Source organism: Dipodomys ordii, unplaced genomic scaffold (assembly GCF_000151885.1).
Source record: "Dipodomys ordii isolate 6190 unplaced genomic scaffold, Dord_2.0 Scaffold11, whole genome shotgun sequence".
NCBI classification, from domain to species: Eukaryota; Metazoa; Chordata; class Mammalia; order Rodentia; family Heteromyidae; genus Dipodomys; species Dipodomys ordii.
This window is the reverse complement of record NW_012267227.1, coordinates 18,575,981-18,591,202: the sequence shown is the minus strand read 5'-3', so window position 1 is coordinate 18,591,202 and position 15,222 is coordinate 18,575,981. Positions and strand designations below refer to the sequence as shown.

Here is a 15,222-nt window from a genome sequence, read left to right as displayed (position 1 = left end):
TGGGGGGAGGACGGCCGGGAGTGATGGGGGGGAGGACGGCCAGGGGTGATGGGGGGGGGCTGTGCTTCCTGCTTCCTGTGCTTACCGGATGGAACTTGCCACCGCCGCCCCCAAGGGCAGGGGTCACTGCCTGCTGCGTCCACGCCTGTCCCAGCAGACGGGCACACCTTGTCTGGAGCTCTGCCTGGCTCCCTGTCATCCCTGCTGGACTGTCCTGATCGCACACTCCCCGTCACAGGCTTGCCGCCCTTCAGCCAGTGTCCTGGGCTGCCAGAGCGCCAGGCCGCAGGCCACCTGTCACGACTGCAGACCTATTACCCTGTATTCATCCTACACGTGAGTGGAAGTGGCTTACAGGCCTCCATAACCTATGAAAATAAGCTGAGAGCATGAGGGCTCAGTGATGGCACCCAGGCCCCAAGTTCAAGCCCCAGGACCAGAGAAAAACACACACACACAAACAGCTCAGTGCCTAAGGCTGGAGATTTAGCTCGGTGGAAGAGCACTTGGCTCACAGGTGCAAGGCCCTGAGTTGTGTCCTCTTCTCTGCAAAACAAACAAAACAGTGCCTAGAGTACAGTGAAGTTTCTGGAAACTTCAATGAGTTCAAATAGGTTGAAAAAAGACTTGTTGCCAATGCTGGGGTAGCAGAATGGCTCAAGTAGTTAAAAGTGTGAGCTCTGCCGTTCCTGAATCTGAGGCTCAGTCCCAATTACGTGACTCTAAGCAAGGCAATAACTGTTCTTAACGCAGTGGCAGAAATGGGTGCACACGGGTGCCTACCGCGAAGGAGTTTGGTAAAGTCGCGCTTACAGTAAGCACCAAGGACGTGTTGATGTGGAAAGTGCTTCCTCCGCACCAGGCGGTGGGGCACCTGGGCAAACATATCCAGAGCCTGGCAGGTGCCTGTGGTCCCGTGCCCTCGCCTGGCTCCTGGTTGGTGAGGAGCAGCTGCCCGCAGGCCCTGGCCTCGGGTAGGAGCAAGGCTCCTGAGCCTGCCCATTTCACAGCCTTTGTGGAGACACAGGAGCCCCTGTGAGCCGTTCAGATCCCTCTCCACGCAGACTGAGAGTCGATGAACCACCACACGGCCCTCCACTTGCCTGTCTGGGCTCTGGAGACAAGCGGGGCTGGACCGACGGAGCCAACTTAATTACAGCCAACACTGGGCCTCTGTGCACACACACTGCTATGGCCACCAGACCAGCGGTCACAGAACAGAACCACTCGGCTCACACAACCACTGCTTTTCAAACTCCTCTCCCGTAAGTAGCTCCTAACCCTGCTCACCTGCCTCACCATTTAACCCCTCCAAAGGGGCATAGGTAAAAGCTGGAAGAAAAACCCAGTTCTTGGAAAGATTCAGCCAAAGGATGTGGTGTTTTTTTTTTTTTTTTTTGTGGGTGGAGGATGAAGAGCTGTTCGGTTTAGTATGCATTTAGACATGGCGTGTGATGAGCATAGGCCTGGAGTGACAGCTCTTGAAGATTGATAGACAGACTCACATGGGAAGCAGGGTGGGGGGGATGGGGGGAGGCATTGCGATGAAAGTGGGGTCACCGGCAGGTGCTCCTTCATTCTGTGCAAGAAATTGTGTTCTCTTTAAAGCGGGGCCTTTCTTTTGTGCATATTTAAGGAAACCTAACACTCCATACACCAGTGGCAAGCATTTCTACACTTGATTTTCACAGTGATGTTCTAATGACCCCCCCACCTTTGTGCTAAGTAAGCAAAGCGTAATCCTGCCCCTGTTACCTGCCCACCCCCCCAACAGGAATCGAACCCAGGGCTTCATGCATTCAAGGCAAGCACTCTATCACTGAGCCACCTTCCCAGCCCTCAACTTCTGGTTTTCTGGTGGTTAATTGGAGATAAGAGTCTTAAGGACTTTCCTGCCCAGGCTGGCTTTGAACCGAGGGCAATCCTCAGATCTGGACCCCTTGAGTAGCTGAGATTACAGGCATGAGCCACTGGCACCTCGTTAGAGTAAAACCCTCCTAGACAGAAAGTAGCCTGAGGAAAGTGTAACTGGAGGTTGAATCATGGGTCTTCGGGCGTTCTCTTCTTCTGTGCTGTCTCTGGCTCTCTCATTCACGCATGTTGGGTGAGTGTGACTTACCCAGAGAGATGCTAAGAAAACGTGTACCTCCGGATGGGGACAGAACCACCAGCATGAAGAAGGCGGTGGGCAAGCCCAGCTTTCCAAGGGAAGGACTTGAATTTGGGGTGACTCTTGCTTGGGCTTGGTTCAAGTTTTCTATGGGCAGCAAGCATACAGGGAGCGACGTGGGGAGCTGGGGTGGTGGTTAATGTCACTCTGGAAAGGCAGTTGTTTTATATATACATATATCTATATGTACACATGGACCAGGACTCACCCTCCGATCTGATCCTTTTGCTCATTGGCTGGCGCTTTATACCTGAACGCTGCAAATACAAATCAAGACTGCTAGTGCCTCTGTGGAGTTTGGAACTGACCGTAACCTATCTTTTTGGAGGTGGGGATTTCTTAGTACCCATCCTTAAGAGATGCCAAATTTACTGCAAAAGCCAACAGTGCCCATGTGCTGTTTTGTGCCGTTTCCGTTTCTTCCTGTACCTGGCGATGTACACAGAAAATACCTGCTTCTGGGCGCGGGAGGCGGGGGAGATGCACACACGGCGAGCTGTCAGGCTTAGGTTTGTCGGGGCATGGCAGGCTGGGAGGGTGTCATCCGGGTGGTGTGCAGGCGCTCTGCCAGCCACAGCGCGCTCCCCAAGGAGAGCCACTCCTGCCCATCTTAATTTGGCCCAGCCAGGTGTGAGGCCGCTGTGCTCAGAGCTGCGTTGAGATTGTTAGCTTGTGTTTGGGGTGCGGGGTAGGGTGTGTGTGGAGAACTCAGATTGATGATGTATGTGAGAATTAAACAAGTTATATATATTCGATGTTGAAGGTGCTTTAAAAAAATCCTCTGATAATGAGAGTTGCTGTGGTTCTTGCCCTGTGGGGTGGGAGAAAGTAAATGGGCAGAGGGTGGGGTGGCTGGCCGTAGCTACGTCACAGCCTGAGACCCCACTCCCCGAAGACCTGTCTCAACTCAGCAGGAGTGTCAGAAGCACACATGTTGAGATTTGCCCTCCTCTTCCTCCACAGAATTAAAAAATATAGCCACTCAGGAGGTGAGCTTGAGGATTGTGGTTCAAACTAGATAGGGGCAGACAAATCCAAGAGACTCTCATCGCCATGAACCAGCAAAAAGTGGAAGTGTGGCTCACGCGGTAGAGCGCCAGCCTTGCGAGAACAAGCCAAGCGAAAGGAGTGTGAGGCCCTGGATTCACGCTGTCACACTGGCACTGCACACATACACGGGTGCCCCCCAAACACACGCGAACACAAAAAGTATCGTTTACGAGCACATAAAGATGGCATCGGAGGACTGTCATCTGGATGTATGCATTCTTCTGTGTTCAGTATGCTCATTCATTTTTGTTGGACTTTGCAGAGACTGAATGGAAAGACTTCTGTGGGTCCTAAGCAGGGCCGTCCTGCCTACACCATTCCCCTGGGGTTTAGGTGGTGCCCTCCCGAAGGACTGAGACCCTTCCTCATTTCTGGAGAGTTCCTGGCTTGGGTCTGGGCGAGCCCTGGTGAGTGGACCTTCCCCTGGCCCTGCAGGACATGCGGGGGCGGAAGAGGACCGCGTGGAGATTGTCGGAAGTGGGCTGGGAAGGAAAGGCTTGCCTGGCTTTCTTAGGTTTTGCTTTGTTTTGTGTTTTGCTAGTTGGGGCTTGGATTGGGGGCTTGAGTCTGTTACTTGAACCACGTCTCCATTTGCTGAGTCATGGGAGCTGGAGTCTCCCAGCTGCTTCTGCCCAGGGCTGACTTGGCACCACATGCAGCCCTCCAGGCCCCAGCCTCCGGAGTATTGGGAAGTACAGGTGTGAGCCTCAGCATCCGGCTTGTGGACTGGTCTTTGGTTCCTGTGTTTCTTCTCTGGGTTACGTGTGGCCTGCTATGGAGTGCTCCCTGTGAATCGACCACGGTGCCAAAAATCTTGCCATGATTTGTCAGTGGCACCGTCCCCTTTGTAAGTGAGAACATTAAGGCTTAAAGGAGTTAAGCCTCTCACACAAGAATCTAAATTTAGAGCAGCTGGGGTTCAAGCTCATCACCATTGTGCTGCTTCCCCAGATCGTGTGAGATTTGGTACCCCAAAACATTTGAGCTTGTGGGTGATTGCTCAGTCAGAAGGGCTGCGTGGGGAACCCGGCCTGACCAGAGGCTGGATGGCCAGTTGCTTAGCTGACATATGGGCCACAAGTTACTAAGCCACCATCAGGATTTGGGCCTAGTTACAAGCTGTATCCTTAGCTTGGCTCAAGCTATATGCTTCCCTAAAAAATGGCAAGGTTATAGCCAGGCACAGGTGGCTCACACCTGTCATCCTAGCTACTCAGGAGGCTGAGATCCGAGGATGGTGGTTCAAAGCCAGCCCAGGCAGAAAAGTCCATGAGACTCTTATCTCCAATAAACCACTTGAAAACCGGAAGTGGCGCTGTGGCTCAAGCGGTAGAGCGCTCGCCTTGAGCTGAAGAGCTGAGGGACAGCGCCTAGGCCCAGAGTTCAAGCCCCACAACTGACAAAAAAAAATTAAAAATAAAAATAAAAAAATGACAAGGTTAGGGAGAGCTATGAACTCAAGACTTCTTTTGGCCCTGTCCCAAGATTTCACTTTCAAATTACTTGAAAAGCGAAAGTAGAAGTCAATGTGCTGGTAACATGTCATTGGGGCCATTCTAGCTTACTATCAGTTTTCACAATACAGGAACATGTGTACTCTGTGTGTGTGTGTGTGTGTGTGTGTGTGTGTACATGCAAGCGAGCACGTGAGCATGCTTCCTTTATAGACTGGGTCAGAAAACGGTTCCTTCCTATAAATTTTTGTGGGTATATGTGTGCCAGTACTGGGTCTTGAACTACGGGTCTTACATTTTAACTTGACTTTTTTGCTCAAGGCTAGGGCTCTACCACTTGAGCCACAGCTCCACTTCCAGCTTTTTGCTGGTTATCTGGAGATAAGTTTCCCACAGAACTTTTTGCCCAGGCTGACTTCAAATTTTGATTCTTTGATTTCAACCTCCTGAATAGCTAGGATTACAGATGTGAGCCACTGATGCCTAGCTTAATTTTTATTTTTCCTGAGGAAATTATTAGATCTAGTGATTGAAGCATTACCAAGAAGTATTATTTATTAAGGTATGATTACAGCAGAGTATTTAGCTGAGGTGGTTTAGAGTGCCAGCCCAGCAAATGTAAAGCCCGGAGTTCTAACTCTGGTATGGGCAAATAATTCCTTCATGAGAGTCCTGAAATTACATTAAAAAAACCACATACAGAATAAAACAAAAATCTGCCTAGGCCAGTCTGGACTGTGATCCTCCTGTTTATACTTCTGACCTAGCTGGGTCAGCAGATGCTGCCACCGCACTGGCCTTTTACTGGTTGAGAGTGAGGTCTCAAAATTTTTTTTCCCCCAGGCTGTTGTCAAACCTCAACCCTCTTGATCTTTACCTCCCAGGCAGCTAGGATTCCTGACATGAGACGTCCCCCTGGCTTGCATGCTGTAACTTTGATAAGCGTGTGGATGTCTGAACACTAGGACAGGTTCCTGAGAGACAGGGATGGCTTTGGAATCAGACTCTTGGGCTCCCTGTTCTTGGCAGTTGTGGCTCTCTCTGAACACTATGTTCATTATTGTCTCATGATACCATTTGGACTGGAGCTAAGGAAAATTGAGGTTTCAAGATCGACCAAGACAAAAGTCCTTTTAGTAGGCCGTGTTCTGAATTTCTTCCCTTAAGTGAACCAAAGTCATTTGCGTTTGCAGACGAGATGCCCCTGCCTGAAACCGTACCACCCGAAATCCAGGCAGGACGCGCTCTGATTGGCTCTCACTGCCCGGTAAAAAGTCTATCTGGAAGGGGAAGAACGAAACTGGCCCTCACTGACATATCTGTAGTGGCTCTCATGCAGTACTTCATGAGGGCACGATTGTATCCCATGTATGTATCCAGAAGAAATACTATTTCAGCAGGAATAGAGCTCAGGGGAAAGATGACCATCTTACGAGTCTGTCTGTATGTCTGTCTGTCTGAAAGCCTTTCAGATCTAGTAGTTTCTTTTTTTTGAGGGGGGGGGGGTCCAGTCGTGGGGCCTGAACTCTGGGCCTGGGCGCTGTTCCTCAGCTCTTCAGCTCAAGGCTAGCGCTCTCCCACTTGAGCCACAGTGCCACTTCCGGTTTTTTTCTTTTTTGCTTATGTGGTGCTGGGGAATTGAACCCAGGGCCTCAGGCATGCAAGGCAAGCGCTCTACCACTGAGCCACCTTCCCAGCCCCACAGATCTAGTAGTTTCTTAGGGAGGTGAGACTCAGATATTCGTTGGTGTTGGCTGCGTGGGTGGAACACACAAAGTAACTCCATACTGTGTGACACCACGGGGGCTACAAAGACCCACAAAACATCTCAGGTGAACCAGTTTGCTGAGTATTGGAGGAGATTTGGGGTTGAGACCTCTGGAATTAAGCCAGACTGAACATGACAAACTTGGAACCAGTGAGTCGGAACTCTGGGGGACTTTCAGGGTCCAGGGTTGGGGAACCCCAAGCCTTTCCTAATTTCCTCCGGAGACTTCTACTGAAGTGAGCTGACAGCTTCCTCTTCCGGCTCTGAGGACAGACTTCTTGTCTCTACTCACAAGTCTTCGTGCAGACACTCATCAGTAACCAGTTCAGAACTGTACCATGTCTTCAAAGTGGAGCTTGGCTTTCTGACCAGGAGAGAGTCTGTTGTACCTGATGAGACTGTGTCACCCATGGTGAAGTATTCTTCTCTGCCTTTAGTCATCTCCGTCTGGAGAAGTCTCATTCACCTTCCTAATTGATCCACAATTACAATTGGAGTTTTCACACCTTCCCTTGGTGCTGAATTGTTTCGCTTCATAAAAAGTGTCAGATAGCCACAAAGTTTCATAAAACCGACTTATGGAAATTTCCCCATCCTAGAAGCCATCTCCATGGTGGTCCCGCCTGGTGCTCTGCCTGGTTTTATTGAGGGCTTGAACTCAGAGCCTCACGCGCTTGCTTGGCTTTTTTTTTTTTTTTTTGTCAGTTGTGGGGCTTGAACTCTGGGCCTGGGCGCTGTCCTTCAGCTCTTCAGCTCAAGGCAAGTGCTCTACCACTTTAGCCACAGCACCACTTCTGGCTTTCTGGTGGTTTATTGGAGATAAGAGTCTCACGGATTTTCCTGCCCAGGCTGGCTTTGAACAGTGATCCTCAGATCTCAGCTTCTTGTGTAGTGAGGATTACAGGTGTGAGCCATCGGTACCTGGCCTTTCTTTTTTTTGCCAGTCCTGGGGCTTGAACTTGGGGCCTGGGCACTGTCCTTGTGCTTCATTTACCTAAGGCTAGCACTCTATCACTTGAGTCACAGTGCTACTTCTGGCTTTTTCTGTTTATGTGGTGCTGAGGAATCAAACCCAGGGCTTCATGTGTGCTAGGCAAGCGCTCTACCCCTGAGCCACATTCCTAGCCTTCTTGCTTGGCTTTTAGCTCAAGGCTGATACTCTACCTGCTTGAACCACACCGTTTCTAGTTAACTAGTGATAAAAGTCTCATAGATGTGTCTGTCCTGGCTGGCTTTGAACCAGTTTGCTCAGATCTCAGCTGCCTGAGTAGCTGGGATTATAGGCATGAGGTAAGTGGCACCCAGCAAATTCAAAATTCTTAAGTGAAAAAAATTAGAGCGATGTCTTACTCTATTTCAGCCATGTTGTCCAACTCCCAGCTCACGTCTGGTGTGTGGTAGCCCCCGCCTCCCTTGGGGTCTCCCCTGGAGCCTTTCCTTTAGCCTTCCCAGCCTGGTGCCCCAGAAAATCCCTTCCTACTCTTCTGAGATGGTTCAGCAGATCCTAGTTCCCTGCGAGGAAGCGTTTATAACTTCACAAGTTTATTTTTAAACTGTCACTTTGAGAGCACATAGAATCTGGGATGTGGTCTCGTTTTGAGGCCGAAGCTAGGAGCAGAGGAATGAGAAAGGATTTTAATTTTAGCCATCGAGTTGTGGCATCCCTACTCTTAGAGAACACTTTTGTTTAAAAAAAGAAAGGATGAAATTGTATAAATTCAGAGCACACCAAACTACTCCATCATGGCTTTGGAGGAACCCTGGTCTATATTCTTCATAGTTCTCTTATCTTCACCCCGAGGTGGGCCAGAAAACCTCAGCTTTTCTCCCCAAAGCAAGCCAGAGGTGTCCCCTGAGGCTGAAAGAATCACTCTTATTCCTGGGGACACAAGAGCGCAGAATCTGCATGGACCTCACCTGTCCATCTTCCTCCCACCCATCTGTGCTGTAGGATACCCCCTTTGTGCAAGAGGAGGGGAAATCTGAGTGGGCCTCCTTTTCCTGCCTGGTTAAAGTCCTCCACAAGGAATCCTTCCCAGTGGAAATGAATCTTTGTCTTTCTCTGAGTACAAGGGTGAGCAAAGCAGATGCCAGTGGCTTCGTAGGAGTGACTCAGAAGTGCGCCGTGGCTGCTGTGTTGTCCCCTCACGGTGCCCCAGGAGCCAGCGCCCAGACAGCTGTTTTTCCAGGGGGAAGCAGGAAAGAGTGTTAAAAAAAAAACCACCACCCAAAAGTCATTTGATAAGAAAGGGCTCACTTTGTTGGTACAGTGGATTGCAATCAGTTAGTCAACTAAGGTTTGATAAAGGCCCCTGGAAAGTACAGAGTCATTAATGCCCCCGTCATTGTTCAACCTCGGGGTGACCTTCTCCATTAGCACAGGAGACATTGATCTCTGAAACAACCTGGTCTCCCTAAGACTCAAGGAAAATTCTTCCTATGGGGAAAGCCACCGATGAGAAACACAATAATCCAACTCCTCAAGCTACAGACAGAGCCCTGGACACATGGCAGGCATAGGGAAAGAACGGAGGTCTGGAGACCTCCTTCACTTCATGGAGGCTGGTGGCGGGAGCATCTGTCCTCAGGAAGCCTGCCTCCACTGGTTCAAAGTTCGTCTCTCCTTGTAACTGTCCGTCTGGCACGATGGCACACTGCGTCTCCAGGAATCTTACCTCCAGTGAGTGTGACTTTCTGGAAATTGCTTTGGGCCTAAGAAACTGGAGATCACACAAGACAGATTTTATTTTACTTTGTTTATTTATGTCACCGTGAATTTTTGATGTGGTCTACACTATTTTCCAAAGAATATTTCTGTGTGCAACATTAATATGTATACAAAAGGCTGATGGTCAAGGAAGTTTGCAGGGTTAATATGAGTTACATAGGTTTCTCTGTGGTAGGGTTGTTCAGAACTTTTCATGGATGCCCTTAATGAATCTCAGGAGTTTCTGAGATTTTTTTTTTATTCTCAGAGTCCATGATAGAACATGACTTAACCAACACATTTGAAGTGACATTGATTATTTGAGGTGTCCTTATACAGTAGGCATCTGAAATACCCCACAGGAACACACCAAGGGTAGCCAAAGGACACATGATTCTAATCCCAAGTTCTTATTAGCAACGGCAGCAGCAAGCAATAGCAAGTTGCTATCTTTTTTTTTTTTTTTTGTCTGTTGTGGTGTCTGAACTCTGGGCCTGAGCGCTTTCCCTGCCCTTTTTAGCTCAAGGTGAGTGCTCTACCGATTGAACCACAGCACCACTTCTGGTTTTCTAGCAGTTTATTTGAGATAAGAGTCTCACAGAGTTTCCTGCCCCAGCTGACTTTGAACCGTGATCCTCAGATCTCAGCCTCCTGAGTAGCTAGGATTACAGGCGTGAGCCACCGGTGCCCGGTGCTGCTATCATCTTTAAAGTTAGCAAATTATGGCCATAGTTGGTTCGTGGGGCAAGCGCTAGGGGTATCCAATGAGAACTGTGAACTCACACAAATGTCAGTCTGTGGTTCCTGTGAAGATGGCAACACGTCTCATAACAGCTCGAGAAATCCCTTCTCTTGTTTGTTTGGATGCTGTGTCGGCGAGGAGACCCCTCCTCCCCCTCTGCATTTATCTACTCTTCATCAAATCAACACAGTTGAATGCCTCTTTTGGGACAAGATACTAGTTGCTTCTAGAAGAGTTATGCCAAGACTCATACAATCCTCTTGGAAGATGCACATCCTTCAGAGACTGCTTGTGGTGACTGTATGTGAGATTATCCGGCCGACGCCCGGGGCACCGGGGCTTGTGGGCGTGAGCCTGGCCGGACAGGCCACTGCAGCTGCTCCTCATGGTCATGAACGCGTCGCCTCTCGGTTGGATGAAGCACGTGGCAGCCGCAGCTTTGCTGTGGGCGACTTCCCCCCATCACTCCTGCAGACCTAACTTTACTTCTCCCAAACTTGGGTTTTATAATTACTTTCCCAGAGATGAAGGGAGAGCCTGGCTGCACGTTTTCACCCTGGGCTCACGCCGGCCAGCCTGTCTGCCGGTGGTGGAGAGCTGCGCTGGGAAATGCTGTGTTCCCATGAGCGTTTCAGCCAGGCAACTGTGGAGACTTGTCTTGAAAAGGGTAGGCCAGGGCCAACAGACCACACTGGGGGTCCAGAACCCTGTGGACCCCACCGGGGCACAAGTGGTAAGCAGTCATGCTAAACAATCACACAATTCATGGCTGCTCCTGCCCCCCAGACACTGTGGTATGCACTTGACACACATTAACTCCCTTACAGTTCCAAAATAGCACCGCGGGGGCGCGCGGTTATTAGCCCGGATTCACACGTGAGGAGAGCAGCAAGTTTGCGCTGCCTGCTTCACAGCTTGGGCTCACAGCTGGTAAGTGGGGGCCTGCTAGCAGAGGCACCCTGGGCAGTGTGCCCTGTGTGACCCTCCCTCCTGCGGCTGAGTGGATCCTGGATGGACACCTGACTCCACACGGCCAGTTCATTGGCTAATGGGATCCTCAAGCATTTTGAGCAGGAGTGGCAGAGGTTCTGGTCCCTAGAAAGAGGGCAGCAATGCGGCCGCCGCTGTGGATTGGGGCAAGCTGATGACGAAGTAGAGGGGGGTGGTGTGGTGAGGGGCTGGTGGCAAGAAAGCCCCTGTGATCCCACAAAACAGATAAACAGATGGTGTCTGCGGTGTAACAGGCCTAGGTTGGAATATGGTCCTTGGATAAAGAACCCACTGCTCTAGAACCCAGATTCATTGTTACACAACAAAAGCTCACAGACAACAGCTGCTAAGCATGGCTGTTTCCTTTCCTAAGATCCCATCATTTGCCTCTGTGTGTGTGTATGTGTGTGTGTGTGTTGGTACTGGGGCTTGAACTCAGGGCCTTGAGCTCTCACTTGGCTTTTTTGCTCAAGGCTGATAGATACTCTTGAGCAACACCTCCATTTCCAGCTTGTTGTTGGATAATTGGAGTCTTATTTCCTCTGGGTGCCTCCCATGCCACTCGTCCTTGGGGGGTAACTTGTGGTCAGTCTGCAGTTAGGACATCTCCCTCAAGGCAGAGAAACCTGGGCCAATGCCAACCAAAAGGAGGCTTCTCAATAGTGGAACCACATGTGCTGCTAGCCTGACCTTTGTGCAACAAACTTCCTCTGAAGGCTTCATGCATGTGATTGTATCTCACACAGATACTTAAAACCAGGGGATGGCAATCATGTAAGATGCACAGTTCCTTTCCCAACATCTGGCAAGTCATGATTCTCAAAGCCCACACACTCCAAATCCTAGAAAATGGAATCCTTAAGCACATGTTTCCTTAACACTATGCCTTTTTTTCTCTTTGTGTGGCCACTTTACATACGTGTGTGTGTATGTGTGTGTGTGTGTGTGTGTGTCTTTGTTCAATTCTATCCTTGGTTGGAGAAGCCAAGAATCTGAGATCTTCACCTCCTTAACTACGCTCCTATTACCCTTAGATCATCTTCAGTGTCTCCATAACCATCTCTTACGCCCCTGCCTTCTCCCTACCCCAGCTCTAACAGCTCCCTTCTCATTTTCATGTCCTTCCCCAACACCCCTCAATTCCACGCTTGACAGGAAACACGTGAGACTTTCCTTTGGGGGTCGGACTCACTTCACTGAATGCCATCTTGAGCTGCCTCATCTTGCGCTCTCTTTTTGGAGACAGGCGGAATGCCCAGTTTCTACTGCTAGACTCCACTGTTAGGGCCGGTAGATAAAATCAAGTTATCACAGAGGGGAGGGAAGAGAGGGAAGAGGACAAAAGGGCAGGGAGGGGAGGGCAGGAACGGCTGTTTCAGTGGTTCAAGGAAGTTCTGGATAAGTTGCTGGAGTCCAGATGCCTGGAAAAGTAAGTGAGACCACCCTCAGCCCATCCTCCGCTAGCTGCTGCCTCCAGGAAGTCAGTAGTTCAGCTGATTCATAGCTCAGTTTGTGGCACTGACACCCTTTCTTATAAGAAAGGTTTGCTGAGGACAGAGGAAGGAGTCTTAGCTTAGGAAGGCTTCCCGGAAACTCTGAACATTGGAACAGAAAAACTTGCTGTGTGTCTTAGCTACACCTCCTCCATATTAAAGATAGGGTGGTGGCTCGTTTCCTCCCTCCCAGCAACCTGCAGCCTCTGTATTGATCTCCTTGGAGTTGGAGCCACTGCATAGGCTTTGAGGGCTGGCTTCCTGTCCCGGCTTCTCCCCTCTGAGGTCTGTGTTTCGCAGTGACAGCCCCAAATCTAGGCCTGGCCATCGGCTTTCCCTTTGTCAGACCTCCCCCATGGTGCAGACTTTGAGGCCAACCACACACCTTTGACAAGTTACATTTGCACAGAGTCAATCTTGTAGCTCATAGAGCAAAAGCTATATATAGCAAACCCTAGAGTTTTCTGGGCTCTGGTTGTTCCTTGAAATGTTCAGGGCCCAAGGCTGACATCCCAAGCAACACTGGAGTGTCCTGGATGGCTGCTCAGTACCCCTCTTACCTCAGCAGGGGTCCCCTAGGGGATATCTTGCTTTGTGGGGGCCTGAGGAAGGGAAGAAATGCCCTCTGAGTACCAGGGTCTTTCTAGGACCACACTCGGAGAACTGCTCTCTTGTCAGTGCAGCACTGACAAGTTCAACTCACAATTCCCAGTGTTACAAGGAAGAGAGTCCACCACACACATACAGTCTCATATAAAAAGATGGATTTATTTGGGGAAGTGAAAAGCTGGCCAGCCAGGGATACAGCACAGACTCGGGAGCTGACACTGCGACCTTGAGCTGTCCTCAAGCTGGGGTTTTAAAGGCAAAAACCACAAACCCTGTGGTTGAGCCTGGCTACACACAGGTGACGATAGCATTGCTAGACACACAGAAAGATTACCTAATTGGTGGGCACATGGCGGGGGGTGTCCCCATGAGTCTGGGGGGTCGTCTCTCTGTAAGTCTCCCCAAATAGAGGAAGTCCTTTTTGGGAACAAGCTGGTCTGTTACATTTTATAATGCAAATGGTCAAGCAAGTCAGATAATCTTATTACAGCAAGTAGAGGAACTTTCCAGTTTTAACATTTTAGTATTGTTTTAACATGCAGATCATCAGCATTTTAATTTTAGCTCAGGGGAGGGGGGAAAAAGCTCCTAGTACATTAGAGATGGAGTCAGTTTCTTCTCTTCCGGCTCCCCTGGGTATTTGGGTGGGACTGGCCTCAGTTTTACTCTTTTCCTCTCCTGGCCTAGGAGTGCAATCAAACCACAGTCTCCTGACTCTGGAGTCCCACCCAGCCAATAATAATAATAATAATAATGATAGTAATGAGAGGTGTCTCTTAGTAGAAAGGAAGGTAGGAAAATTAGTTGTGCGTGGCTGTGTGGACTCCAGGGACTCCTAGGGTGGAACAAGCCCCTCTGGTCACTGCCACCTTGTGTGTGTGAGATGAAGCCATAGGCACTGGGGAACCACGGCCAGCTTCGGGAACAGAAAGCACGCGAAGGCATCATGAAAACTGCTCAGAGGCTGATCTGGCGCATGCGCAGATGCATCCTACACGCTCACCTGGCGCGTCTGCAGCCACAGCGAGAAGTAAATCTGGCGCATGCGCACACACATCAGGAAGGCTAACGTGGCGCGGACGCGGACGAGCCTTGCCGGCTCCTGTAGCATGTGCGCGCGCAGGCGCATCACCGTGGGTTAGTCTGGCGCAGGCGCAGATGCAGCCCACGGACGGACGACTCCGGCCTTGGAGGGGCGGTAACCTGCGCACGCCTGAAGGGCGCTTCCTCAAGGAGCCTCCAACCTTCTAGAAACAGGGACAGGGCTCCTCGCGGCTGCGAGGCGTGGCCTGGTGTGGCGCCCACGGTTAGAAGTCAGTCCATCCCAGACAGCTGGGTTAAACCCGCCTTCCCTCCCGCCTCACTCCCTCAAGCGGAGACCAGGCGGGCCTCAGGCGGGAAGAAGCGGGCCTCAGACGGGGAGAAGCGGGCCTCAGGCGGAGAAGAAGCGGGCCTCAGGCGGGGAAGAAGCGGGCCTCAGGCAGAGAAGAAGCGGGCCTCAGGCAGAGAAGCGGGCCTCAGGCGGAGAAGAAGCGGGCCTCAGGCGGAGAAGAAGCGGGCCTCAGGCAGAGAAGCGGGCCTCAGGCAGAGAAGCGGGCCTCAGACTGAGAAGAAGCGGGCCTCAGGCGGAGACCAAGCAGGCCTCAGGCGGGGAAGCGGGCCTCAGACTGAGAAGCGGGCCTCAGGCGGGGAAGCCGGCCTCAGGCGGAGAAGCGGGCCTCAGACCAGGGCTCAGAGTCGCTTCAGGTGAGAAGCTTTCCTGGTTCCCACAGCCCCCGGGAATCACATACCCTCCCCCTCTTCCTCCTCCCTACTATTCTGTGCCGAGGTTAGGCCTCAACAGTCTTCAGGTGTGACCACCTGACTGTGAAGCCTGAACAAAATAGAGCAATTTTAGGTCTGGATTCCATTTTGTCTGGGAGCTGTGTCAGCAACTCCCCTTGATCCCCCTTGGGCCCAAATTCCAGAAACAACCCCCTTTTACGGTAAATTCTACTAACTACAGCTAATCAGCAGATAACAGGAAAACCCCAAGTTCCAGAAGTTCCTGCAAGTTAAAGACCACACGGTCGTGGCTCAGACCATCTGCTTTAGCCAGTCATTTCAAAGAGCAACAACTCCATGAACCAGCCAATCCCCAGTACCTGGTCAGTTCCTGTCACTGGTGACGCTAATCATCTTTTAGAATTATTTTATGATTTTTCCCACGGTGTGATATGATTTGTTAAGTGTTGCAATG

At 50.6% G+C, this 15,222-nt stretch overlaps 1 protein-coding gene across 1 annotated transcript; it reads left to right on the top strand.

Annotated features, from left to right (window-relative positions):
* The first annotated feature begins 48 nt into the window (after nucleotides 1-48).
* LOC105981022 lies at nucleotides 49-10,371 on the top strand. Its single transcript, XM_013010010.1, has 4 exons — nucleotides 49-336; nucleotides 3,483-3,627; nucleotides 5,868-5,941; nucleotides 10,159-10,371. The coding sequence occupies exons 1-4, from the start codon at nucleotides 49-51 to the stop codon at nucleotides 10,369-10,371; spliced, it is 720 nt and encodes a 239-aa protein (XP_012865464.1).
* The last annotated feature ends 4,851 nt before the right edge of the window (nucleotides 10,372-15,222 follow it).

Excerpts from the sequence above, each read along its gene's own strand:
- LOC105981022 (XM_013010010.1), top strand. The coding sequence starts at position 49 with ATGGGGGGGGGCTGTGCTTCCTGCTTCCTGTGCTTACCGGATGGAACT. Across the intron at positions 337-3,482 it reads ACCCTGTATTCATCCTACAC|AGACTGAATGGAAAGACTTC; the intron begins GTGAGTGGAAGT and ends TGGACTTTGCAG. Across the intron at positions 3,628-5,867 it reads TTGGGTCTGGGCGAGCCCTG|ACGAGATGCCCCTGCCTGAA; the intron begins GTGAGTGGACCT and ends TTGCGTTTGCAG.